Source organism: Fukomys damarensis, unplaced genomic scaffold (assembly GCF_012274545.1).
Source record: "Fukomys damarensis isolate Sample0158 unplaced genomic scaffold, DMR_v1.0_HiC HiC_scaffold_18, whole genome shotgun sequence".
NCBI lineage: Eukaryota > Metazoa > Chordata > Mammalia > Rodentia > Bathyergidae > Fukomys > Fukomys damarensis.
The window spans coordinates 799265-826571 of record NW_022900930.1 but is presented as its reverse complement, the minus strand read 5'-3'; the positions used below and the strand labels follow the sequence as shown (position 1 = coordinate 826571).

Genomic DNA, 27307 nt, shown 5'->3' with positions numbered 1-27307 from the left:
TTTCAACTTTGTAAGTGCGTACTGTCACTATTACCATGGGTTCCAGCTTCATATTTTGCAGTCATGGGGATTGAATCCAGGGCCCTCACACTGAGCTAGCTACGTGCTCAGCCCTTGTCGTGTTTTTTAATTTTACTTTGGAACAGGACCTTGCTAAGTTGGTATGCTGTCCAGACAGCGCTCAAACTCTCCATCCTTTTGCCTACCAGAGTGCTGGGATTATAGATGTGCATCCCCATATCTAGCCTTGCTAGGGGCTTAGATGTTTTCATAAGCTTCCAGATAGATGCAGCCCTATTTTTCTGAATGTCAGTATCACATTTTCTATCCAGTTTAAACTAAGTTAGTTTCTCTCAGCTTGAGGTAGTTTGTACTCGTCTCCCAGCCCAGCTCCACGAGCGCTGTTTTGTGATCTGTAGTGCAGTGAGACAGAGGTGCTGTGTGTAAGGGGCCCTCAGAGGCCTTGGCAGCAGAAGCTCTACTGCTGTGGTTCTGTCGTGCCTCTCAGCCAGGAAACCGCACCTTACTGTGCCCCTTAGACTCTTGGATCTCACGTTTAAGCCCCCAGAAATATGAAGAATAAGAGCCTCCCTTGAAATGAGGCTAAGGATTTGTTAAGTACGATGGCTTACGTGTCAGAAAAGATGGCTGTTGATGCTTATCAGGGCACAGGGCACTAGCTGTATCTTTCCCTGTGAGGTGTGGGGCAGCTCAGCACCATCACCCTGCTCCTGTTCTTTCTCCTTGCCAGGGGCTGGGTGGATACCCCCGCCCCCGTGCCTGCCCCATGATGTTCCCCTAAGATAACCTACTTCCAGCTTAGGGTCCTCGTCTGTCTCGGCCTAGGAGCTTGCTCAAACTACAGTAAGTCTCAACTTTCAAATATTCTGCTTTGTTCTAACAAACCAACTCACTTTTGTGTACAATGGTACCTTGGTTCATGAACTTAATTTGTTCCATGATTTTGGAAAATACGGCCATGTTTGTGTTTGTGTGGAAAAGATGGCCATGGTCGTGTTTGTCACCTGATGCAGAGTTTGCAAGCAAAAATAAAACTTTACCAAATGCTTCTGTTTGTGAACCAAATTGTTTGCAAATTAAAGTGTTCATGAACCACAGTACTACTATATCATATCCTGATGCTCTCTAGCAGTGTGTCGTCTACCAAAATGGGTCTTTTGTGCATCCATCAGTGAAAAGACTGTTGTTTTTTTTGTTTGTTTTGGTGGTACTGGGGATTGAACTCAGGGCCATCACGTTGAGCTATATCCCCAGCATGACCCCCCCACCCCGATTTTTGATTTTTTTATTTCGAGATAGGAACTTGCTAATTTGCACAAGCTGGGCTTGAATTTGTGGTCCTCCTGCCTCAGCCTCCAAGAATCCTGGGATTATAGACATGTGTTATCACACTTGGCTGTGACAAACTTTTTGAGTTCTTGCATGGCCTTGCTCCTTGCTGATCAGTAGCTTAGATTCAGTGGTCCTGCCACTCTGTCTACAAGGTTGTGTAGGTGCAGTTGTTAGAGAAATTGCTTTGAAGAAACATTGAACTTTAGAAGTTAATAATACAGTTGAAAACAAGATGTGGGGGAGTTCTTCAGGCATAGGGAAAACAGCCAGTCTTTGACTTCATTTAGTCAGTAACTGGGCCTAAACCAGTTTACTGTGTCACTTAGGTCAGTAAAGAAAATAACAACTAGGAAATGTTGGAGCTTTGTGGCCAAAGCCTGGGTTTAAAAAGGCAAATGTAATTCAGAGTTTTGTCTTGCGGCTCAATGTCTTGATCTAGAACTCCCCTAATGAGCACTTGTATTGTGTAGCTGTCTGTATTTCAGCTGCATCTTTAAGAAATGCTTACCTAAAAGTCTTCACAGAGCATGCTTGGGCCCTCTCTGTCCATGGGCTGCCAGGCTGCCTTGGCTGCTTGTCAGTCTTGCCGGTGTGTGTGTGTGTGTGTGTGTGTGTGTGTGTCTGTGTGTGTGTGTTTACATATGTTTTGTGAGGGGTATGTATGTGTTTGTGTGGGTGTGTATTTATGTGTGTGTGTTTGTATGAGAGCTGTGTATATGTGTGTGGGTGTGTTTATATGTGTGTGCATATGTTTATGTGTGAGGTATGTGTCTATGTGGTAGTAGAGAGAAGGCTTGTTATTCAGCCTCTCAATGTTGTTTTTACTTTTGCTTTTTATTTACATTTTCCTCCGAAAAACAAAACCAGTCATACCATTTACTTGGCAGTACATCATCGGCATCCTTCCGAATCAGATTTTTAAGAAGCTGCCTATTATAATATGAATCAATAATTTGTCCAGCTATTCTTTTATTGTTGCCTTTCACTTTATTTCTAGTTGGTTTACTCTGTCTGTGCTGTGCAGAAGCTGTACTACCCTTATATGTGTGTCACAATGCTTTTGATTTCATAAGTTGGAGTCCCAGAGGTGGAAATAATGGTTAGAACAGTTTTACAATTTAATAAATGTCTCCATGTTATATACTGTACTTGTCAAGAAAAACTCACCCATTTTTACTCCTTCCAGCAATGTAGAATAGTGCCTTCTATTTCTCATTTTAAATCCTTAATGGCTGAAAATGAAAATGAAAACAGGCATTTCATGTGGCTTTCCTTTTGCATTTTCTGACTACTGGTGAGCTTGAGCAACTTTTCACATAGTTAATTGATTACCATTTGAATGTTCTCTTCTGTGAATTACCCCTCATAATCTTTGCCTGTTTTTTTACTAGGTTGCTTTCTTTTTTTTGGTACCGGGGATCGAACTCAGGTCCTTGAGTTTGCAAGGCAGGCGGTAGAACCACTGAGCTAAATCCTAGGCCCTTCTACTGGGTTGCTTTCTCACTGAGCTAAATCCCCAGCCCCTTCTTATTGATTTCTAAGTGCTTTTGTCTTTAGTTATCTCTTTGGCATATGTGTTGCAGATATTTTCCCCCGGCCTCTTTGCCTTTGTTTATAGTCTATTTTACCAAAAACTTAAAAAATTTCTTATTATTTGTGCTGTTTTTCTTTATGCCATATAGTTCTCATCACGTAACACTACTTTTTTCTGCTAAATATATTGCATAGTGCTATAGAGGTTTGGCTACTAATATGAAGAGGATTTTTTTCCTTTTCAACTAGATAAGCTGACGTAGAGAAAAACTATTGACTTGTATTTCCTTGTTTTGTTTTCAGCCAACTAACACTTCAGTTATTAGTGTGTTAAATTCTCTAGTCACATCCTCTCCCAGTGAGGATAGTTTTCTCTCTTTGTAATAGTCCATTTTTCTCTTCTGCAGTAGTTAGCTGGGACTCTGTTAAAGCCATTAAACTACTGCTGTCTTGTTGGTCCAAGCTGCCAATGAATGGATCCCCATAGCTGTGTGCCATGCCCTTCCTCCTCTCCCATCTTCACACAGGGAAAAACTGTGGGTGTCAAATGCCTCACTGCAGGGTAGCGCAGGCTGCCTCTTTCCCTACTGGATTCTGAGCTTTCTAGAGCTGGGGTCATGGCCATAGTCATATCCACAGAACCTGTCAGCAAACTCAGCGCACTAGAATACACATTGAACTGTCCGAAAAGTTGAAGGTCTCCTTGCTCTGTTTTCACATTCCCCACTTGTTCCTTGAAGCCAGCACCAACAACTGGGAGTAGTCTCTGCCAGAAGGGCCGCTCTCCCTTGCTCACCTGCAGAATTTAGGCCTTTGGCCCAGGGCAGCAGTCTTCTCAGATTTTATCAGTGTAAGCATCACCTGGAGGTTTAGGATGTAGTAGAGAGGCCGCAGAGTTTCACATTTCCAAGTTCAGTCGCTGTAGTCAGGCAACATGACGTGAGATCACTGCTTTAGATGGCAGCTGGTGACTGTATGGATACAAGGCTGAATGCTTTTGAGTTTTTTAGGGCACAATTGCGTGAAGAAGCCAGAATCTAGTGTAGTCAAAGTTCTGCTCACCCAGCCAGGTCCCCTTCATTCTGCCCGAGGAGCATCTGCCCAGGCATCTCCTTTCTCCGGGAGTCTGTGCACCAACAATCAGAATATACTTCAGGACACACAGTAGGAGATTCGGGGGGAACAGTGTTTCCTAACCTTAATAAAAACTCACTCCCTTTCCCCCTTCCAGCGTCTGCACTTAGATACCTTCATGAAAACAGAATCATCCATCGGGATCTAAAGCCAGAAAACATCGTTCTGCAGCAAGGAGAGCAAAGAGTGAGTGACCCTCAGGAAGTCTTGGGGCACCTTGGGACATGCCTGGTAGAAAAGGAACTATGCTGTGTTCACGTTTCCTGGAGTCATGCTTTGATTCTCTGGCCATGCTTTTTGATTTGAAACAAAATTCAGCAAAACAGTTGTTGCTTGTAGATGTAGATAAGTTTGAATGAATTACACTGTTAGTTGCCTGTGTTGTAGGAATCTGATGAGGAAAATAATGTTTGTTGTCCTACCTCTCCTCTCAGCCTTTGGGTTTAGCACTTGGAAATAGACTTTGTTTTCCATTTGTCTTTTGATTCTACAATGCAGCCCAGTGTAAGTTGGTTGTGGATGTGGCTGAGGAGAAACCCTTAGAGGTGATACATGTTCATTTCGAGCCTGCTCCAGCCCGCAGTTTCCCCAGAGCTCTCTGTGGCCCTCTTGAGAGGCACCCTGTGTAAGGCTTGGTGGCCGCTGGGGCTCGCTCACCCTTGTGTTTATTCAGCAGGGATGAGGAGCAAGGCCCAGTGAGTGAAATGGACTAACTCAACCCCGAGGCCACTCAGCTCTCCTGCTAGCACTTTCTTCAGCAACACAGACCCCATCTGTGACTATGACAGGGTCATCCACTCATTCTTGCTGGTAGTTTGAGTACTGTGTTTCCAAAGAAGAGACTGGCTGGGTCTCTCATTAGAAATCCAGGCTTAGCACTCTTGAGGGCTGGTGTATGACTTGCTAATGTTGGCCTTCCTGTGATGATCAGAGGCAGGGAAAGACAAAACATGTACCTAGCGTTTTTATAGTGTGCATTTTCTCTTGCTCTGAACCTGCCACGTCAAGGGCATTCTCCTTTGTTGTGTGATGGCTCTTAGAAATCTAGGATCTCAGACCTCCTGGGAATTTAGAAATATCTCTGCTCTAATTGAAAGAGTGTATTCTTATAACCCTTAGATTTCTACTTCCTTTTTTTCAGTTAATACACAAAATTATTGACCTAGGATATGCCAAGGAACTGGATCAGGGCAGTCTTTGTACTTCCTTTGTGGGGACCCTGCAGTACCTGGTAAGAAATGGGATTTATGTGTTTGCCTATCATTTTCTCTGGTGGCGTGTTTGTGGGGCTCCATTCTGCCTTTCCTTCCCACATCTGACTCTTGCTGGCTCCATGGATGTTTCCTAAGTACATAGGAAATGTGAGTTCATTGTAGAACCATAATCCAATCAAGTCAACATTCTCTGCCAAAAGATGTCCTCTGTCTTCTCTGATGTTGAATGGGCTGTGCTAGTGCCCTTATACAGATCCTGCAGCCTGGCTGTGCCTCAATATTTTATCTGGAAATACAGAGACGTAACTAGACTCAGGCTGGTCTAGAGGCTAGTGCTTTTATAAAGCTGAGCTCCCCACTTCCCTTCCCTTAGGTTGTCTGAGAACCTGGCTTCTGTTTGAGTTGCTCATTCATTCAGGAATATGGACCAAGCGTAGTCTGTGTGCCAAGTGCTGGTGATGCACTGGCAAAGAAGAAAAGCATTTCCCAGCTTTGCAATGTCTTAGAGCTTGACCAGAAAGCAGGCATTGCCCTGATATCCACAAAACTCAGAAAAAGCACAAGGCGCTCTAGAACTGTCTCTGGGGGTACCTAGCGTCACCCACACCCTACAGGATGAGGAGGTGGAAGGGCTGGAAAGTAGAGGAGGCAGTGGTGCTAGAAGAAGATGAGGCTCTGGACAGGAGGACGGTGTGTGGGAAGACCTGAGTGTGGCTGGGACCTGGAGGTAGGAAGGGGGTCTGGAGTTGAAGCTGAGGAGGGAGGCAAGGACGGATTAAATCTTGTAGCTGGATTAAAGCTTTTAGGCTGTATCTTCAAACCTCAGGAGTGACGAAACACTTTAGTTGGAGAAGGCCTAGGCTGTGAAAAGCCCACTCCTGTACTATCATGTGGATAGGGAGCTGCACGGAACAGGAATAAGCAGCAGGAGTGTAGGAGGAGGAGGTTGCTGGCAGCCCGTGCAGAGCAGGGATAGCGGTGCATGTGCAGTGATGAGGTGCTTAGCAGCACACACGCAAGACTCCATCGTAGGCTGCTCGCTGCTGACAGCCAGGCACTTTGTGATTGAAATCTTTGTGTGCACTTTTATTTCCTGCCCACCCTAACAGCAAGGGCAGTGGGCACCTCTCTGTGGAATGGAGGCGTCCACCGTCCAGGTGAGATGTCACCACATGCATGCATCCTTCCAGCTCCCCCAGAATCCCTACTGCTCATCAGCAGCTGGCCAAAAGTAGCCCCACACTCTGATGAGTGTGCAGAGTCAAGTTTTCAAACATTCATCCCTACCCACCCACCACCAGTGTCTCACCATCCCTGCACTTCTCCAGATTTGGCCTCCCTGACCCTTTGTAAATGTCACATTTCCACACCAACCATCCCAGTCCCATCTCTGTGATGGCCCTCTCTGAAATGTGCCCTCCTGAGCCTGGTCTCAGTCTCACCTGGGCCTCAGTGTCACCGTCCTGGGTCACTCCACCTTTCTCTGCCGTGACATCAAGTTGTGCATTTGGCTTTTTCCTGCCTGATTGTAAATATGCCATCATGTTGCATGGGTCTGTTTAATGCAGCTTAGTAGCATTTTTCCTTGCTGTACTAACCTTCCCATCTTTACATGGCACCCAGCACTGGGCACTACATTGAGTTAGTTTTCAATACATACCTGAAATGCTGTAGTCCTTCAGCTTGTGCATGTGCACACATGTGCATGCATGTGCATGTGTGTGCGTGTACTCGCTCATGCGCACACTGGGTATAAAACCCATGGCCTCCCACATGCTAGCCAAGTGCTCTCCCACTGAGCCGTATCCCTAGCCTCTAACCATTTTTAAAGGGGACAGACTGAAGCACAGGGACAGTCTGTACTGTGCACACCTCTACTCTAAAATGACCCCTACGCTCTCTGCCAGCAGTGAGAACGTAAAGTGCAGGAAGCCTTAGGTCACATTGGCTGAACTGACTGGAGAGTGTGGGGCATGGTGAGATGACTGCTGCCCTTCCTGGCCTGACATGTCCCTAACTTGTGTGGTTGCAGGCCCCTGAGCTGCTGGAGCAGCAGAAGTACACAGTGACTGTGGACTACTGGAGCTTTGGCACCCTGGCCTTCGAGTGCATCACTGGCTTCCGGCCTTTCCTCCCCAACTGGCAGCCGGTGCAGTGGTGAGTGGATATGGCCTAAACGTGGGGCTGCCCAAGGGAGAGGCCCAGCTCTGCTCATCCTGAAGTCCTCCTGGCTGCTTAGCTGGTTGTGTTGTCCCTGGCAGGGAGGTCCAGTGGGACCCACACTGAACTCCACAAACCCAGAAGAACAGAGCCATTGTTAAGTAACATCTTTAAATATGTACCAGATCAGAGTCATCTGCTCTGCATTCAGTAGCAAGTCAGGACCTTGTTACTGCCGGCACTTAAACGGGAAGTGCTGTGTATTAGTAAACAGAAGTAAAGGTGACGTATGCAGGCAGACCCGGGTGAGCTGTTTATGCAAAAACTTAACACTAACCAGTTCACTACACTTGGTTGTAAATGTTTTGAAAGCATAAGAAAGTGGCTTAAAATGTGAACTTAAGTAATTATAAAAAACTATTTTCTAATTTAAAAATCCACAGATACAATTAAGGTTTTTAAAACCACTCTTAACTTTTCTTTTGAGATGGGATGTCACTAGTTTGCCCTCACTGGCTTCAAACTCACACCCCTCCTGCCTCAGCTTTACAGGTAGCTGGGATTACAGACATGCCCCACTACACCTACCTTACTAATTATAAAAATAGTGTATTGTTTATAAATATGTTAATCATCACCATAAAATATTAAGTTCATAAGATAATGCTTGTTAATTACTTCATCTACAGTGTGTAGAAAAAATGTATACAAATATGTGCCAAATTTGGTGTTTAACATGATAAATACAGTTTTTATTTATCAGTGAAAGTACAGGGGGGAAAAGAAAAGAATGTTAACTCTTACTTGAAAGCAACGTTCCCCCAAATCAGTTAAATTTCAGTTAGAATTTTTCCTTAAGAGGCCACACTAATTTAAATGAAGCTGATGTTGCTCAAAAATTTTTGGAGCAGTAGTAATTTTATATGGTTTACACTGTAGAAGTATAAAAACTACATAGTAAGAAGGAGTCTCCTACCAGTCTCCCAGCCCTATGGTGTATTCCCCCTGGGGACTTGTCACCCTCATTTGCATTGCAGTTTATATCCATTCAGTCAGGTTGGCATAGATTTTTCATTTATGGGTCCTCCCCTTTATTACATTAGTGGTAGCATGGTATGAACATTGTCTTGCAGATGTCTTTAGAACTTTTTACAGTGCATATTTCCTTCAGAGCCAGTTTATAATGCAAAAAAAAAAAATCCTTGTCTTGAAACTAAAAATGTGTTTTATCCTTTTTTTAAAAAAAATGTTAATATGTACATTCTTCTGTAACCTGCTTTGCAAACTAATACTGAACGTTTCTATGTTTTCCATATTATTTGGAATTTAGTATTTCCACTGAGTGGCTTGTGCTTGTGCCCTGTGGCTGGAAACTTGAGTGGTTTATAATTTTAGTTTCTTAAAAAAGAAAAACACTAAGAATAACATCCTGGTAGGGAAATCCTTGCACACCCGCGGTTATTTTTCTGGGACAAATTCCTAGGAATGAAATTGACAGATGAAAGGATATGCACACTTGTAAAGGCTTTGGTGTGCATGCACTGCTCACCAAAAGGTGGCATAGACGTGCTTTTCCCTTTCACCCCACATTGCCCACACTGGCTGTTCTTTCTAAATACCTTTCTGGACGTGGTAAAAGCATTAACTGTTCAAAGGACAAGTATTTACAGTATGAATGTTGCTTGAGATGAATTAAGTTTGGGTGACCTAGGAAAGCAGTTCTGGGAGAGTGATTCCCTGGGAGCCTAGACCTGGGGATGGGAAGGAGCATCCGTGAGGCAGAGTCCGCCCTCCTGTGGTGATCACCACCAAGCAGGCACCTGCTTCAGCTGCAGAGGTTCTGAACATAGGGAATTAGGTAATTCACTGATGGTCACACTTACTAACGGGACCATCGTAAAAAATAGTTCTGAATTATTTGCACATCTGTAGTGGTTTTAATTAACCAAGGGACTATTGCATTTTTTTAGTTCAAGTATTAATCTTTTCCATGATTTCTAACAAGATGAGTTACAATCCATTAGAACTAAAAGCAAATATGGCTGCTTGGAAATATTCCACTAATGGTTGAACATCTTCATAATGACTCTGCTGTTTGCAGAATTTTCTTCCTAAAACTTCCCTCAGAGGCGAGGGAAGCCAGAAAGCCACCTGCAAGTGGGCTGCTCCAGAACCCAGGAGGAAGAAGTTCTGTGGGCTGCTTCATGAGAAGAGCCTCCATCATTGGCTTTTTAACACTTTAGACAATTTTTTAACAATTTCTCTCTCCATTTAAGGAAGCAGGTAGACAGTAATTTCAGGGCAGATGCAACTTGGGCTTTATAATTCTTTTGCAGAGCTACTTTGAAGTCCATTTCAGGACTAGCCTAAGCAATATGTGTTTGATTTTGTGTGCCCTTTTATAGTCCTCTGCCAGACTTAAGTTTTCCATAGCAGATTTGTCCACTTTAATTAGAAAGCTCAGGCCTGACTCCCTCCTCAGTTTGTCCTGGAGTTGTACACAGAGGCCTAACGGCCTTGTTGTGTGTAGTTCTTCTAGGTCTTCTGTGCAGCTATGTGGGCCAGGTCCATGCTTGCCAATGACACTTGGTCACTACCGAGAACACTTTTTTATTTGAATTTCCCAACTCTTGTTGGGGAAAGTGTATTTGGACATTAGACAGAGTAGAGAAGACACTGGATTTTGAATTTGAGTCCCCACTTGGAGACTTGGAGAGATGACCTAGTCTTCATTTCCTCACCACTGAGTGGCAGATTACATGGGATTTCATAGCAACTAAGAGAACCAAGCATATAGTTATCTGTAAGGCATTATCCACATTTACATTACTTTCCTTGTTATCAGGAAGGTTGGAAGCCAGTTGGGTTTAAAATTTTTTCCCTTCAAATTTTACTTCAGCTATATCAAGAAGTCCCTAAGCTGAGAAAAGTAAAAGTTCATTTATCCTTAGAAAAAATACTTAGCTGTGTACACTCAAAGGGAAGTTCATTGCATGCATGTCAGACCGGTTTCATATGAATATGTCGTGTATGCATGATCTTGATTTGGAAGCCCTAATTCTACCCTCTGTCAAAACATGAGCACTTGTATAGATGAAATGGAAATTAGGGAAAAGCAAAAGCCAAGGATGATGCAAGGATCAGCAGTACTGACTGTAGAACTCAGGACGTAAAATGGTCAATGGATCTGCTAGGCTGTTCTTCAAACACACACTCAGGTATACTAAGCCTTTGTGTTATTGTTTTGGTGTGTCTGACATTGCCTCTACCACTGAGCTACGCCCCTAGGTCCAATACCCATCGTTCTTAAACTTAGAGAAACCAGGTGTCTCAGTTACTTTCTCACTACTGAGACACAGTATCTGATACCTACAACTTAAAGGAGGAAAGACTTCCTCACAGTTTGTAGAAGTTCCAGTCCATAGTTGACTGGTTCTGAGGAAGGTGACATGTGGGGCAGAGCAGGCAGAAAGCAGAGAAGGATCCAGGGAGGCAGGAGGGAGATAAACCCTTTCAGGCCACCTCCCACCCCCAGTGCCTACCTCCCAAGTCACATTTAGCTGTAAATTCATCAGTGGACTAATTCATTGATGAGTATCATGTCTCATGACCCAGTCTTCTCTCAGAAGGCCCACCCATGAGCACACGAGGCTTTGGGGGACCCCTAGCTACACACCATAACACCAGGCTGTTATTCCAGAAGGCTAAATATCCATCCGGGGCAGGGGTGTGGTATCCTGAGTCTCCTGTAGTGTCGTAATGTCCTGTTACAAATGAAAAGTGGCTCTTGACCACTGAATGCACATACTTAATAGATGGCTCATTTACAGGCATTCCAAAGTCCGGCAGAAGAGTGAGGTAGACATCGTTGTCAGTGAAGACTTGAACGGAGCAGTGAAGTTCTCAAGCTCTTTACCTTACCCCAACAATCTGAACAGGTAAAGCCCAGGGGTCTGGCTCCTCTACGTACTTGCCTTCCTTTTGCAGAAATGCAAATCTGAGGTGACATCTGATGCTTTACTAAGACTGAGAATTTGCCATAATCCATCTCAAATAGAGTTTTCCTTCCCTCATCTCCCCAGAAATCATCTTTCCACTTCTTTTCTTTTCTTTTTGTGGTGCTGGAGATGAGACCCAGTCTTGGCCTTTTAAGGGTAGGAGTTATACTTTATTTCTCTTTGTACCCTTTGGCCTAATACTGTGTCATAGTCAGCAATATTCAGTCTAGTCTTAGAGCCAGACTGTAAGCAGGTATTAACGTCAGAATTGGGTCACATTACAAAGGACATTTTCAAGGCAGTCACACATAACTGCACTGCCTGGGTATTGAGGAGCAGGAGTGTTTGAGAATGGGGAGAGGTTTTATGTGCAGTGACTGTCTGTGCTGGAACTTTTAGGGAAGCTCTGAAAAGATGTGTAGATGGGCAGATGAAGAGGGTAGAGGAAGAAAACGCAAAGGATAGAGGTTATGACAAGCAGGGGCTTGCTAGGGAGGCAGTGAGTGGCTGTTGGGGCCTCTGGGAAGGGCTTGATGCATCCAGGAGGCAGGCACGGGACCCAGGAGTTTGAAGTCTGTGTGTGCGCACGCACCAGATGCTCCTGAAGGGTGGATTAACCCGCCCGGCAGCATGGGGCCTAGGTCAGCCTGTCTGGCAGAAGGGACTGGTTTCAGGGAAGACAGTTTTTCCATGCACTGGGGTGGGGAGTGGTTTCAGAATGATTGCAGTGCAGCATTTCCTGTGCACTTTGTTATTACCTAGAGTCTCATAAGGAGCTCACCACCTGACTCGCTCGCAGGCACAGTTCGCAGTAAGAGTCAGTTCCCTGGCCTGACAGGAGAAGGTGCTCAAGTGATCATGCAAAGGACAGGAGCAGCTGTACATGCAGGTGGCTCTGTGCTTGCTTCCCACCCACTCACCTGCTCAGTGGCCCTGTTTCTACCAAACCACAGACTTGAGAGCCCTGGCCTGGACTGAGTGTGTAAAGGAATTACCTGGAGGTAGGGGCAGCTAGAAAGCACTCCCACCTGCCCCCACCCCACCCCTGGCTCAGGGCACCCACGTTGCAGGCTGTGCGGTACTGTGTGTACTACTGAGCCGCCTCCCAGCCCCATGGTGCCCATTAGAGCCTCCTCGCAGGTCATTGCTGCACACGGGTAGAGGTTATTCTGCTGCTTTTCCATCCTTGGAATCCCTGCGGGGGAGAGCTGTTTTAGTAGGAGGTGAGGTGAAAGGGATAAGTACTGCATAATTAATTGGTTGGAGGCATCTCAGCTCTTGCTCTCAGATTTGTCCATTTTCATTTTCAATAATCACTTATGTGTCTCCTACAAGACACACCCCAGGCCGCACAGTCAAATCCATCTGTGATGTGTCTGCACCCAGCGGGAGACATCCCTCTCACTCTGTCCTCTTCCTAGTGTGCTGGCTGAACGACTGGAAAAGTGGCTGCAGCTGATGCTCATGTGGCACCCCCGGCAGAGGGGCACAGACTCCCAGTATGGACCCAACGGCTGCTTCCGGGCGCTGGATGACATTTTAAACCTGAAGGTGGGCATGCAGCCCAGGGAGCCCTAGGAACAGTGGGGTGAGGAGGGCTTCACAGAACAAGCTCTCCATGCCCAGGGGGCTGAGTGGGGAAGTACAGGGTCCAGGAAGAGTCTGTGTACATTCATACAGGGTGGGGCCCCTGAGTAATTAACGCCTGGGGCCAGACCATTGCAGTGGACAAACAGGAATATTGAAGCCTGGAACACAGGAGATCGGATGCCCATCCCCCTTCCGCGAGCCAGGCCTTGAGGAGAGTAGTGGAGGACCTCTGCAGGTAGATGGCGCCGCTACAAAGACATCCTTCTAACGTCTGCATTGTGTTGCAGCTGGTTCATGTCTTGAACATGGTCACAGGCACTATTCATACCTATCCTGTAAGAGAAGATGAGAGTCTGCAGAGATTAAAGGCCAGGATCCAGGAGGACACAGGAATCCCAGAGAATGACCAGGAGCTGTTGCAGGAGGCAGGTCTGGCCTTGATCCCAGACAAGCCTGCTACTCAGTGTATTTCTGATGGCAAGGTAAGCACTGGCTCTTTGCAGCCTTCCCTGCTATTCCCTGACTTTGTCTCCTAGGGAACAAATCACACAGTCCGATTGCTTCCTTACCCTGGAAGCAGTGTGTTAATCCACAGCACAGGTGCCCACTATTGCTGTGAGATGGACTGAGCAGTCCTCTGCACCTAACTAGGAGACAGACCTCACTCCATATTTGGCTTGTTTCTTCCAGACCATGGAGAGTAGCTTTCTTTGGCCATTTTGCAAAAGCAGAAGCCTTTTATGGCTTCCTGGGGATGGAGTAGTTAAGTCTTTGTGTTGACTGTGGCATTGAAGAACAGAAGAACTCCTAAGTCAGTATAATGGATGGAGTTAACATAGCAGAAACAGTCACTGCATAGGGAAGTAGACATTGAGCTGCATGTGACAGGCATTTAGAATAAAACAACATGAAGCATTGTAAACGAGGTATGGCTTCAGAAAATCAACACAAAAGGACGGCTGTAAGGAGTGTGTGTAGAATCAGGAAGAAAAGCATTGTGCATGCTCTGTACCTATTGGCCTAAAATGATGATCTTGGCGACAGCAGAAAGTACTGTGAAGCTTCTTAGGATTAGTTGGAAAAGGGAGGAGTTGGATCCATGCAACCTCATTCTGTCCTTGTCTCTTTGTAGCCAAATGAGGGCCGCACACTGGACATGGATCTTGTTTTCCTCTTTGACAACAGTAAAATCGCCTATGAGACTCAGATCTCCCCACGACCCCAGCCCGAAAGTGTCAGTTGCATCCGTAAGAGCATCATTTCTTTAAAAATAATCAGTTGTGATACTTGGGACAAGGAGGAGGGAGGGTGTGAGTGGGGAGGAGCTTTCAGGGAAATCTGGGTGCCCAGTCCTCAGGGCACAGAAGGAGTGGCCCAGGCACACAGGAGGAAGGGAGATTCTCAGAGCAGAATCATGTCACCCTCAGAGCAGAGAATACTGTCTGCTTGCCTACTAGCCCATTTCATTTATTTTTCAAGTTGCATTTATATTTTAATAATTAATGTATATACACGGTATTTTTAAAAACTCAAAAGATACATGAGAAAGAAGCCAGCCTCTCCCCAGTTCCCCAGCTAGTCAGTTCCCTCCCAGGAAGAGTGTTGCATGAGATCCCAGGGTGCTTTCCCCTACACAGCTGGTGACATTCAACATGTACGGCTCTGTTCCTACCCTTTTGACTTAACAGTATGTTTTCCATATGTTTCCGCCGTTGGTGCTTGTAGAACTGCCTTGTTTTAATGGACAATAGTGTTCCATTGCATGAATATTCCAAGAATATTTTAATGCCCCTGCCACTTCTGTTTCCCTGGCCCACCCACAGCCACATGCTCAGAATAAACAGATCTTAGAGATCTTCAGCCTTAATTGTCTTCAGTATTGTGGATTGATGTTGCCTTTTTATAAAACTTAACTTAACCTCAAATGTCATGGATGTGGAGTTTCTGTTGAAAATATATACAGGGAACCAAGTGTAGAGGTACACACTTGTAATTCCAGCTCTCTGGGAGGCTGAAGTGGGAGGATCAGTTGCAAGTTCAGGCCCAGGCTGGGCAGTTAACCTTAGGAAGATCCATCTCAAAATTAAAAATAAAAATGATCTGGGAAGGTAGCTCAGTGCAAAAGTCCTGAGTTAAATCTTCAGTGCTGAGGGAACAAAAGGTGTAACACTTGACAAGTTCTGTGGTAGTGTAATAGTTAACAGTTTTTTAAGGGCCGGTGAGTGACAAGGGAAGATGTGGCTGTTTGCAAGAGAGTCATTCTGACAGTTGCTTGTCTCTGTGCGCAGTTCAGGAGCCCAAGAGGAACCTCCCCTTCTTCCAGCTGAGGAAAGTGTGGGGCCAGGTGTGGCACAGCGTCCAGGCCCTGAAGGAAGACTGCAACCGCCTGCAGCAGGGACAGCGAGCTGCCATGTACTGGGCCCACATTCTTGGCGTGGTTCATTTAGGATTGCTTGGTGGCTTTGGCTCTTGGGAGGTGGCTGAGGCAGGGACCAGAGGCAACTGTTTTGAGAGACGAAAGGAAGACACTGGTTTGGATGGGCAGGAGGTGGGCGGATGGGCCAACTGGAGGGAGGCCCCTTCTGCCTGCCAAGAGCCTATGAGGTGAGTGTGGTTAGCATGCGAAGCAGGAATACAGAACCAGGGGCTGGTGGCCAAGCTGTGGACAGAATTTGGACTTCAAAGAAGCTCATTGAAGTTTGGTTTGGCAAAATTGCCCTGCTTATTATGCAGGGGACTTATTACTCTCCTCCATATGACAAGTTTAGATTATTGGCCCTTGATGTAGTACTTTGCCTAATTCCAACTTTGGTGCAGAGCCTCATGAGTCACTGAGGGCTGGGAAATTGTCTGTGTAGTAATAAATGGCTGTTTTGGTGATATAATGATGGATGTTGTTATAGCGAGGGCCTCCCTTGACATTGGATGGGCTTTTGTTATTGTAGGAAGTGGCATTTGGATCCCAGAGCTCTCCAAGATTCCGTTTCTTGTGGTCTCTGCAGGATGAATCTCCTGCGGAATAACAGCTGCCTCTCCAAGATGAAGAATTCCATGGCCTCCATGTCTCAGCAGCTCAAGGCCAAGTTGGATTTCTTTAAAACCAGCATCCAAATTGACCTGGAAAAGTACAGTGAACAGACCGAGTTTGGGATCAGTGCGTATTCCACAATGAGTTTAACAGACCCCTTTTTCTTTTTTGAGGTTTTTTTCTTTTCCTTCTTTTACAGTAGAGTTGCATATTCCTGTTTGGGTTTTGTGGTATTTTCATTTTGTTTTCATCTCCCCAATTTTTTTTTCCAGCATCAGATAAACTGCTGCTGGCATGGAAGGAAATGGAACAGGCCATGGAGCTGTGTGGGCGGGTAGGAAACTCAAATTCAGTCTCTGTGCTTGTGGTGTGGGTGAGGCTTCATTCTTTTTCCACTCTCTTGTCAACACTGTCTTGGTCTATGTCAGAATTCAGGTTTTCCTCACAGTCCCCTTGGACTAGAACTGAACTTTATGGAAACAAACTGAGAGCATGCAGGAGCCCTCCTGTGGCGAGACTCCAGAGCTGTGCAGAGGGACAGAGATGCTCCGCATTTAAGCAAGGAGCAGATACCACGTGCCTGAGGAAGGGCATTGGATGATGCTCACTGCTCCCTCTTGCCAGAAGTGTTCACTTAGTTTTCTTGGATGTGAAATTCATAAGAAAAAAAAACTGAGGCAGAGTCTCAGAACACATAAATCACATGCCACTGAAAATAATGATCATGAAGCTAAGGGAAGTGAGCGTGACTCTGAACTTCACAGAAGAGTAAGACCCTGGGCTCCAAAGCTTCCGCACTGCCTTTCCGTGTGCCTTCATGTCTGTTTTGATAGTCGTCCTGGTTGGATGCACACATGCTCGGGGTCATCCTATAGATGGTTCCTTCGTTAGCCATAGAGAGGAGGGTGTGCGTCTCCAGAACTTGTCTCTCACACATACTGCATCTTTGAAATAAGGGGTCCAGGCTGCCCGACATGGGTTTTATTGGGATGGGCAAATTAAGAGGGAGCAAAGTAATGTGCAATTGGCATCTTTTCTGTGCCAGATATTTATTTAGTCCCTTGAGTGGCCCCATTAGAAACCTATCTCATAGAAGCAGAAAGTACAGTTCATATGTTAGGTAACTGCCCCCAGGCCCCACAGCTAAAAAGCGGTAGATGCAGGATCCAAACTCAACACTTTCCAGTGCCAGAGATTATATTACTTTTGCCAGTCAATTAAGAATACCCCAAAGTTAGGAGGGTTTTCTGCTGCTGCCCCCGGCAATCTTGCGTCTCAGTCTGGTCTTCTCACATCAGTTGACATTAGCACAGCCTTTTCATTAGGAGAACGAAGTGAAACATCTGGTGGAGCGGATGATGGCCCTGCAGACTGACATTGTGGACCTGCAGAGGAGCCCGATGGGTCGCAAGCAGGGCGGCACCCTGGACGACCTGTGAGTACCCCGGTGGGGTCCGTGTGTGAGCAGGTCCTGGGAGGCTGCGGGACGGCCCTCCTGTAGAGCCTGTTCCACAGAAGCCAGGGCAAATCACTGTCTCTCTGAGCTTTAGTTTTCAAAGCTGTTGAGTGGCAAAGAAACCCCGCTGACCTTACAGAGTTGTAAGGATCCATTTACATAATGCATTTGAGAAGTGGTTTATAATCTATAAAGGCTATAAAATGCAAGTCGCCTTTACCATCTTGTCAGACATTCCTGCTCAGTCTACCTATCCCAATCCAGATTTTGAGGCTCAAAGAGCAGACGTGTTACAGAGAGGGGAAGCCTGGCAAGCCTAGGTGTTTGGACATGGACCCTGTTCGTTTGAGCCTTTTTCAGGTATCTGGCATTGGCTCCACGAGGGGATGTGGCATCAGGCAGACCCACGCTGGCGGGAGAAAGTAACTTGCAGCCCCCAGTGTGTGGATAGGCCGGATCAGTTCATTGAGGGCTATGTCACTTTGAACTCACCAGTGTTTCCTGATGACAGGCTTCTTAGGATGATAAATCTGAACAGAAATTTAATTATTTGTTTTGTATGTCCTCTAGTTCTTTAGCTCTTAATTCCCTAGTTTTCAAATCAGTCGTCTTGGAGGGTGTTGCCAGTCTCACATGTGTTAGGGGAAAGGAAGAGGAGCTGGTGTGCCTCCACAGGCTCAGCTTCTCGGGATGGGCGTGTGTTCCTGCTCAGACCCAGGCAGGGTACCTGGAGTGATGGCGTGGATATTCCTTCCTCATTAAACCTTGGGAGTATGTGAGTTTTGATAATGAGGGCTGTCACTCCGAGTCAACCTTGATTCGAGACCAAGGCTGGCTGCTCACCACACAACGTGATAGTGAGTTTGAAAGATGAGGTGTGGAGGCAAGGAAGGAACCTACTGGCTGGCCAAGAAGGTGGAGAATTCTTGTCCAAGTCCATCATCCGGGAAGCTGCCTTAGGGATGGTTTATATGGGCTGTGGTAGGTGTTACCAGACTGTTGGGCTCCTGCTCACAGAGAGGGGGCCAGAGGATGCAATCTGAGCTGAACTGTGGGTCACGAGATACCTTTTACTTCTGCAGATCTCAGGAGCAAAGGTCCTTATTTCCTTGGTCTGTCCTCCTCTCTGATTAGTGTGCAGTTCCTGGCATATTACACAGGGGACAGGGCAGAGGGGCACTGTCCCACCCCTCTCGTGCTGATCACCAAACTCATGTAATGTGACATTATTGGCCTGACTATTGTGGGAGACAAGGGAAAATTTAAATTAAATGGTGATGCTGTTACTAGGTCTGGTTTCATTGCTCAGTTTAAGTCTTTTTGTGTAGAAGTCGACAGTAATGTGCTGGCTGGGCGTGGTGGCGCACGCCTGTAATCCCAGCACTCGGGAGGCTGAAGCTGGAGGATCGCTGTGAGTTGGAGGCCAGCCTGGACTACATAGTGAGTTCATGGCCAGCCTAAACTACGTAGTGAGACCCTGTCTGCAAAAAAATAAGTTAGAAGTGCTGCATATGTGCCTGTTTGGCCTTGAATCTCCACAGCTGCTTCTGTCTTTCAGAGAGGAGCAAGCGAGGGAGCTGTACAGGAGACTGAGGGAAAAGCCAAGAGGTGTGTGGTCCGGGTTGCCTCAGTGCCTTCCCATCTCCTTTCTAAGGCACCGATCCTCCCTACCAGCCTCCTGAAGCAACTGTGCCGCTCTCCCCCCAGACCAGCGAACAGATGGTGACAGTCAGGAGATGGTGCGGTTGCTACTTCAGGCCATTCAGAGCTTCGAGAAGAAAGTGCGAGTGATTTACACACAGCTGAGGTACAAAGCCCCTTTTCAACTCGAGATTAGGATGTAGAGCAGCAGCTCGGCTACAGGGAGGCTGCTGATGGCTCTTGCTCGGCTTGGAGCCATGGTCATCAGGGAACCTGGTGCACGTCCTCACCAGGCCCCTAGCTGCTGGGGATGGTGCCCTGAGTGCTGCATCCCAGACTCATGGGAGTATGTCCTGTTGGATCTTCACAGCAAAACTGTGGTTTGCAAGCAGAAGGCGCTGGAGCTGCTGCCCAAGGTGGAAGAGGTTGTGAGTCTGATGAATGAGGATGAGAAGACTGTCGTCCAGCTCCAGGAGAAACGGCAGAAGGAGCTCTGGAACCTGCTGAAGATCGCGTGTGTGAGTGACAGTGCCCACTGCTACTCAGCTCCCACCCGTGGGCCACTGGGCCACCCCGGGGCCCTTGGCAGTAGCTGCTCGTTGTCACTTCCTGTAGTGTGGAGTGAGGGTTAGGGGAGAGATTAGAGGAAGGGCTGCTCCTATTATTTTTATTATTTGCGTGCCACTGTAATAGTCACAGCCAGATGGCTTCAGCAACAGAGATTATTCTCTCAGAGATCCTGAAGTCAGAAGTCTGGAGTCCAGGTGTCAGCACAATGGTGCCCCTCTGTGGCTCTGGGGGAGAATCCGCCCTGGCCTCTTCCGGTTTCCGGGGTGCCAGGCATTCCTTGGCTTCTGGGCTGCACTACTCTGATCTGTTTCTGTCTTCCTATGACCTCTGTGTGTCCCTCTGGACACTGTCACCAGACTTGGGTCACACTTGAATAGTTTGGGATGATCTCTCAGGATCCTTCACCCAGTTACCTCTGCAAAGGCCCTTTTCCTAAATAAGGTCAAGCCACAGATCAGGGTGAAGGCCATGGCTCTTGTAGGGCCGATCCTCCCCTAGTGTGTGCTGCCCTAGCAGTGTAGCCTGCACCTGCCTCAAGGCACCTGTGACCTCCCTGAATGTCCTCAGAAAGACATCAAAAACCAGACAGCTGAAGGGAGGGCAGGGACAAAGGGAAAAAATGAGAACCAAGACCTGTCATGTAAAGGTACAAGATCCCAATAATGAATGTTAACTGTACTGTATACCTAAAATGTACCAATAAACTCAATTAAAAAAAAATACAGCCAGCGGAAGGGGATACCCAGGGCACAGTGGACAATAGAAGCTAGAACTGCTGGAGGGTAGCCCTGTTGTGAAGGGCTGCAGAGAGGTGGGAGAGGAGGGAACAGAACAGTTCAGTCAGCAGAAGCTTCACGGGCAGAGGGAAGGAGCTGGGCAGAGGGCTGCCTGGTCAAATCCGCCTGGAGGCTGGAGTGTGTCTCTGGGCCATGCCGGAGACTGACCCTGTTGGAGAGGGGACATTGGATGCCCATGGTCCTGACCAGGAATGTGGGTAGTGAGTTTCCCTTGGGTAGTGGCATTTCCTCCTGTAAGAAAGAAAACAGGAGCCACAATAAGGTCTAGAAGTTAGGAGAGGAGGAAGTATACCCAGAGGAGGCGTTTCTACCTCCTGGGCGCTGTCCCTGTCAAAGAGCTGGCGGTCTGATGGGACGCAGGCAGCATTCAGAGCAGGAAGTACTATAAAGCTGCATCCACGTGAGCAGTGGAGGCAGGGCTGGTAAGAGAAAAGTTTCCAAAGGGTGAGTAGGAGTTAGGACATCCCAGATATGCCATTGCTTTATCAAAGGCCTGGACAAGCCTGATGTCTTCTGGATGGTAGGAGTGGCTTGGAGGGATCACTGAGGATGAAACGGGAAGGGTCGGGGCTGGCTTACAGAAGCACCATCTGGAGAAACTGCACAGGGTTCCCTTTCAGACCAAAGAAGCATATGGGGTGCTGTGATCCCATTCATGTTTTAGAGAGATCACCTGTGTCAGCTAAAAGTGGAATGAACGACAGCCACACAGTGGGGGGCTGGAGTTGGGTGCTCCCGAGTGCACAGAAATTTGGAAAGCCACTGACCCCTGCTGTGTGGCCTGGGCCACAAGTGGAGGAATAGATGGCTGCATGGCTGGTGTTAGACAGTGGGGAGGTACAGCATCTGGAGGGGAACAGTCTGGAGCTGACATACTGGTTTACCTGGCTGACCTGGAGGGGAGTTGAAGCTGTGCATCCCCAGCTCTCGGGCCACAGGCTAGGCTGCACTGAGTACCAGGAGCAGGGACAAGGAGGAATCTGCGAAGCAGACAGGTTACAGCTGGCCAGAGGGGCAGCAAGAGACGTAGTCTGAGGTGCTGAGAAGTTGGCAGTAGGCCACATTCATGGGCTGAAAGTATGAGGAGGTGCCGGAGTGGCAGCCCTGCAGGTGGAGTGGCCCAGCACCCCTGGAGCTGGAATATATCTGTTTTCCTTTGCTGTACCAGAACGGGTGCGAGTCACATCTCCTAACATTTTTGTGTAGCTCAGTCTTCTGCAGAAAAGGCTAGAAGTATCTCCCCTTTCTTTCCATGTAAGAGTTCACTAAGGAATCACAGGAATGAAATAAAGCCCAGAAGAACAGATGCATGTGTCTCCTGGCAGTTAGAGCCCTTCCTCAGAAGGCACACCTGTTGGCACAGAAACTCTGAGGCTGAGTACAAAGTCCCAGCTGTTAGGCAGATATGGGCTGGTAGTTTTGAGGAATAACTATGGTGTCTTGTAGCAGAAATACTCTAGTGTGAGTGTAAAATTTGTTCCATCAGTTGGTTTCAAAATTTTGTTGGCTGGGCCAGGGATTTAGCTCAGTGGTTCCGCCGCCTGCCTCACAAGCACAAGGTCCCGAATTCGATCTCTGGTACCAAAAAATTTTTGTTGGCTGCCTTTCTACTTTTGTGCTTCAGAGCAAGGTCCGTGGTCCTGTTAGCGGAAGCCCAGACAGCATGAACTCGTCTCGACTCAGTCACTCTGGGCAGCTGATGTCCCAGCCTTCCACTGCCTCTGACAGCTTACCTGAGCCAGCCAAGAAAAGGTAAGCTACAGTTAGCAGTGCATGTTCCAGGGCACATCATCAGATGCTGGGGCCAGCAGTGCTTGTCATCACTGATAAACACTTGTCTGGTGATTTGGGCCTGCTTCTCTTTGTGACATACATACATACATACATACATGCATGCTATCATTTCTCAGCCTTATGGCTAAGATCAAGTGTAGTATGTGCTAAGCCCCATAGTCACAGAAGTGTTCTAAAACTGGAAACTGAAATGACTGCACGCCTTGTACATAGGCCAAGGCTGCATATTTGGCTCCTATCAGTAGTTCCTTGTAACTTTCTAACTAAATAGTTTGTCCAAGGGTTGGTTACTAATTGCTTAACGAGGATACTGAAAGTGTCATTCCCTGTGCTTCAAAACTAGCGGCCCTTCAGAATGTGTCCCTTTCATGAGCCTGAGTCCTCTGGCCTCTGCCCTCCTGCCCACCTCCATTTTGATTCTCCCTAGTGCCTCTCATCGTCCATTCATCCTTCCACTGCCCACTTTTGCCTGGGCCACTGTGGCAGAACCATGAACAGAACATCCTGACCCCTTCCTGGCAGGGCTTTCTGCATCCACTTCTGTCTGTTCTGCCACCAAACCCTCAGTCCTCACGAGATGCCGTCGTGACCTAGTGTTACCTGTTCAGTGACTAGTGATGGCTTTCCACTCCATTCTATTCCAAGTCTGAGCTTTTCCACGCGTTTGCAGCTCAGTGTGGCTCTTGCATATAACCAGGCCTCACACGTCTCTCACTGCCTTCTAGAGCTGGTACCAGGCCTCTAACCCAGTAGCAGGTGAGGCTGAGAAAAACGTGCTGTAGAGCCCTAGGGCACAGCTCTATGGTGGAACACTTGCCTAGCATGAGCAAGGCCCCAGGTTCTATGACCAACACTGGGGAAAAAAAGCAGCCTGGGTTCCTTCCCATGCAGCATGTCGCATTTGTAGAGTGATGCGAGTTAAAGGGCACTGCCACCCTGTCCTGGGCGTTTTTCCTCCACTGTTACCCTTGAAGCTCAGAAAAGCCATCCTGGGAGCACAGGACTCTGGTGTCTCTCTGTGTCAGAGCTGAAGTCAGAAAAGGAAGGTGGTTTATTAGATTGTCCTTGTCCCATGGTGTTCCGTTAATGCGTGATAGGAGACACCCATTTCTTATTACAGGGAAGAGATAGCAGACTGAATTAAATGAGTTTCTAGAACTTTGCCTTTCACATTGGAAGGAACTATGAAAACATGGTGAATTGCGTGGTCCATTGTTTTTTCCTTCCTGTTTCAAATTTTGGAAAACAGGTGACTTGAGAAAAAGCTTTAGATTTTTTGGAGTTTTGGAGAGCATCTAGTATGCAAAAAAGAGCTATTTTGCTTTTCTTTTTCCTGCTTTTTATTCTTAGAGTCCTGTTACTTTCCTTATTTTGAAAAGTAATGCTCATAACTGGATTTGGGCTTCTAAGAAGTACTTAACCAGATGCATGACATCTCTGGTCAGTGATGTGGGGTTTAGGCATTCAGGGCCAGATTAATCGTTACTTAAAAAAAAAATAATGTCCAAAGCTCTATGGCGTATTTTAAAGCATAGTAATATCTGCAGTGAATGTGAATGACCGCTCCATTGTCGCCCACAGTGAAGAGCTTGTGGCTGAAGCCCACTCTCTCTGCTTCCGGCTGGAAAGTGCCATGCAGGACACCATGAAGGAGCAAGACAGAAGCCTCATGGTAACTCCCGGGGAATCCCAGCCCTCCTGGGCCCTTTCTTCTGCAGCAGAATGGAAAGAAAACAAAGCCAACCAGTGTTAGCCTCAGTCTCTGTAGCCTCAATATATGTGTAGGACTTTCTGGTATGTTCTAAATTATACGTAGTAATTAATGGCTATTAATTATTGCATGCTGTAAGCATGTTACGTATTTAGTTACTTAATTAATCTTTATGAGTTTTAATCGTGGCGAGGCAGCATCACTCCCATTATGCCTCCCTGCACCGTGGGTACCATTGCTGCCCATCGTGGGTACCTCTGTGCTAGGTGCTCTGCTGGGCTCCAGTGACAGGATCCTGTCATGGCTCTGCAGCTGAGGGGTGCAGTGCCCAGCAGTGCTCAGTGTTGGAACAGGAAGGTACATTAAGGCAGAGTTTACATTGCTGAGAAGGCCCTGACCGGTCCTCTGGGCCATGAGTGAACTGGTCATCTCCACTGTGGGCTGTCTCTCGTAGCTCTTCCCCTCCCTCCTGTATATGGGCCATCTCACTGCTTACTCAGCATTTCTGCCAGAGGAAGAGTCTCCTGCACCATCTCCTCTGTAAGGTTGGAATTCAGTGGCCAAGCTTAACTTTCACTCCTACCTTCCTTCAGCAGGACTATAGTTACCTTTCTAGTCTGCGCAGAGTCACAGGACTTCTGTCCACAGGGAGCAGCCCACAGAGTTCTGCACGTGCAGCTCAGCTCAGGGGTGCACTGCAGTGTCAGGCCAGTATTGATGAAAGGTGTAGCCACACTTCCTCGTTGTGCTGCTTGCCTCCAGGAGAAGAGAGACGAGTTGAGGTTACAGTGGCCACTGAACATTTAACAACCTGTTCTTTCAGGCTCTGGACTGGAGTTGGTTACACACAGAAGATGAGGAACAGAGTGGCCTGGAGCCGGCCTCGTGACTGGGGGTTCCACACTTAGCCTGGGTCTCCCACAGTGGCTCCTGCTGCAGTGATGTCCCGGCGCTCTCTAGCAGCTGGACGGAAGTCTTACTTCCCCACAGCTGTGACATTCGCCCTGGCCTAGAGCGCGGCCCTCTACAGGCAGTGCTGGCACTTTGTACGCACACTGAAAGGCCATTGTGGCCCAGTGTGTGGCAGTGCCAATCCCAAGTGATCGGGAAAACAGAGCCTCCACAGCTGCTTCCTCTGCTCTGCGTAAAGAGCTCTGTGTGTGGTTTGTCACATGGACTGCCAGACAGAAATCTGCCTGGAATGTTTCGGGACAGAGCTGAGATGGCACCTGGTGCCTGCCTGTCCTCTCCTGTCTCCTCCCTGCTTCCGGAGAGGCCCTGACCTGTCTGCCTCACTCATCTTAGAGCCGGGGTTTCATCTGGATTCAGCTTCTGTTCGACAGATACTTTAATCACAGATGTGGCCCGGCCACATCCTCTCTTCTCCTTCACTGCACTGCTGCTAAAGTTTCCCTTTTACCTACCGTGTCGGTGGTCATCCTCTCGGCAGAGTTGGAGAGCGGTGCCGACGTCCCGCTGTCTTCATGCGCTCTGCCTGACTGACTCCCTAGAGCCAGCCTTGGCTCACCTGGTGTCGGTTGTCACTCAGAAGAAGGGAAGAAGCAAAGGGTGCCTGCTGGCCCCCAGGCTGGGCACCTGCCCACCTCTGCCTGGGCGGGATGGGTGTGTTCCTGCCTTTCACATCACCAGCAATATTATTAAATTGCCTATTTTTATAAATAGTTTCTATATATTTTTAAGACGAGTCAACTGTTAATCGGGAGTCCCACAGTCCACTTTTACAACAGCTATGGTTAGGGCTCCTGAACTCGAAATTCAACAAAATGGGAAATTTGGTAAAACTGAGCGTGCCTGGGTGGGTAGCAGTGCGGTAGCACTGCTTCTTACATATTTCACAAAACTCAAAAACATGGGCAGAACGGGGGCAAAGCTAGTGCAGGCGATCACAGACGGATAACAGGCTTGGAGAAGAAAGTCGGAGTAGAGGAATTTCACGAAGCGGCTTCCATGGAGACCGTATGAAGCAGTCCTGGTGAAGTAAGTTTAGGAAGTGCTTCCTGCTTTCACTGCTCCTTGGAGAGTCACAGTGAGCACTTATCCACAGAGCCTTATAATAAAAAGCTGGTTTAATTTGTATAAATCCACTGCTTTCCTAAATCATTTTACCACAGAACTCTGCTGCCCCTTTGTTAACATCCACAGGATCTAGAGCCTGAGAAAGCACGACTTGGAATCCTGGGCAAAGGACAGGTAGAAAGCAAGCGTAGGGAGACTAGGGAGCCAGTGAGTGCTGGCTAAGTCAGGCCGTGGATGCAGTTACTCAGTTTCTAGCAGGAAAATGACACAATCAGCCGTGATTTTAAAAGTGTGTTGCTGGACCATTCTGATAAATTGAAAAAGTGGAAACTCAGGAGTTAGGGCTTCTTTCTAAACAGATGAAATAGATGTGCTTTTAAATCCTTGGACACTGTATTAGCAAATGCAGTGTAAGACAGAAAGGCAGAGAAGACGTGATGGTCCTGGAACCTTGGGAGCTCAGCAGCGACTTGGGCAGTGAGTTCCTGCATTTGTCGGTTTTTCTTCTGCATATCCCAGGTTAGATCCTGGAGGAGCCAGCCCATGAACGGACACAGACGAGAAAAAGCCTGCTTGCTCTATCTGGCTGGGTGAATTTCCCAGGCTTAAGAGAAATTTATTATCTTACCTCTGAAGGCCAAAACATGACACCAAGACTTCAGCTGGAGGTTGGAGATGTAGCTCAGCGGTGCCATTCCTGCCTGGCAAGTGCAAGGTCCTGAGTTCAATTCCCAGTTTAAAAAGCAAGAGAGACATCAGCTGGACCAGGTCCTCTGAGGCTCCAGGGGAGACTGTTCCTTGCCTTACCCAGTGTAGAACGCAGAGTAGCTAACCTCAAGGGGTACATTACACATGTAGTGGTTTTTCTTGAGGGAATTAGGAGTACTGTTATTTTCCCCCAATTATAGTTAATCCGACCGGCCACAGCGGTGTGTTCTAAATTGTCTCAAGTCCATGCTGATTTTTAATGCACAAAAATTAGATACGAAGCCAGGCATGGTGGCACATACTTATAATCTCAGTACTCAGGCTGAGGCAGCACAGTTGTGAGTTTGTGGCCAGCCTGCACTGCGTATCAAAATACCAAGACCCTGTGTCAAAGAGAAGGAAAAAGGCATGAACTCTTAAGCTGGATGCCTCAGCAAAATAGAGTATTTATTGTTCAGTATTTCTATGGAAACACTTCATTATTGTGTTACAGAAATTCTAGGCTTTAAGGGCCAGGGATTTAGCTCTGCAGTTTGGTGGCCTGCCTTGCAAGTGCAAGGACCCGAGTTCAATCCCCGGTACC

The 27307-nt window shown here is 47.2% G+C and overlaps 1 protein-coding gene and 1 pseudogene across 7 annotated transcripts in view; both read left to right on the top strand.

Moving 5' to 3' along the window:
* Positions 1-25764, top strand: part of Ikbkb (inhibitor of nuclear factor kappa B kinase subunit beta) — a 45799-nt gene extending 20035 nt beyond the window's left edge. The window contains exons 5-21 of one of the 7 annotated variants that reach the window (XM_010617095.1): positions 4118-4206; positions 5162-5251; positions 7267-7391; positions 11225-11332; positions 12814-12943; positions 13270-13464; positions 14115-14229; positions 15271-15586; positions 15985-16136; positions 16283-16344; positions 17336-17445; positions 19025-19074; positions 19174-19273; positions 19478-19625; positions 22099-22226; positions 23850-23940; positions 24803-25764. In XM_010617095.1, the coding sequence (XP_010615397.1) occupies positions 4118-4206; positions 5162-5251; positions 7267-7391; positions 11225-11332; positions 12814-12943; positions 13270-13464; positions 14115-14229; positions 15271-15586; positions 15985-16136; positions 16283-16344; positions 17336-17445; positions 19025-19074; positions 19174-19273; positions 19478-19625; positions 22099-22226; positions 23850-23940; positions 24803-24868 (2075 nt within the window). In that variant the 3' untranslated portion in view covers positions 24869-25764. Of the gene's footprint in view, positions 1-4117; positions 4207-5161; positions 5252-6329; positions 6392-7266; positions 7392-11224; positions 11333-12813; positions 12944-13269; positions 13465-14114; positions 14230-15270; positions 15587-15984; positions 16137-16282; positions 16345-17335; positions 17446-19024; positions 19075-19120; positions 19274-19477; positions 19626-22098; positions 22227-23849; positions 24063-24802 lie in introns of those variants that run through there. The other 6 variants (XM_010617099.2, XM_010617094.2, XM_010617098.2 and 3 more) reach the window with 6 other exon arrangements.
* A 689-nt stretch (positions 25765-26453) lies between these two features.
* LOC104857332 overlaps positions 26454-27307 on the top strand; it is a 9605-nt pseudogene continuing 8751 nt past the window's right edge.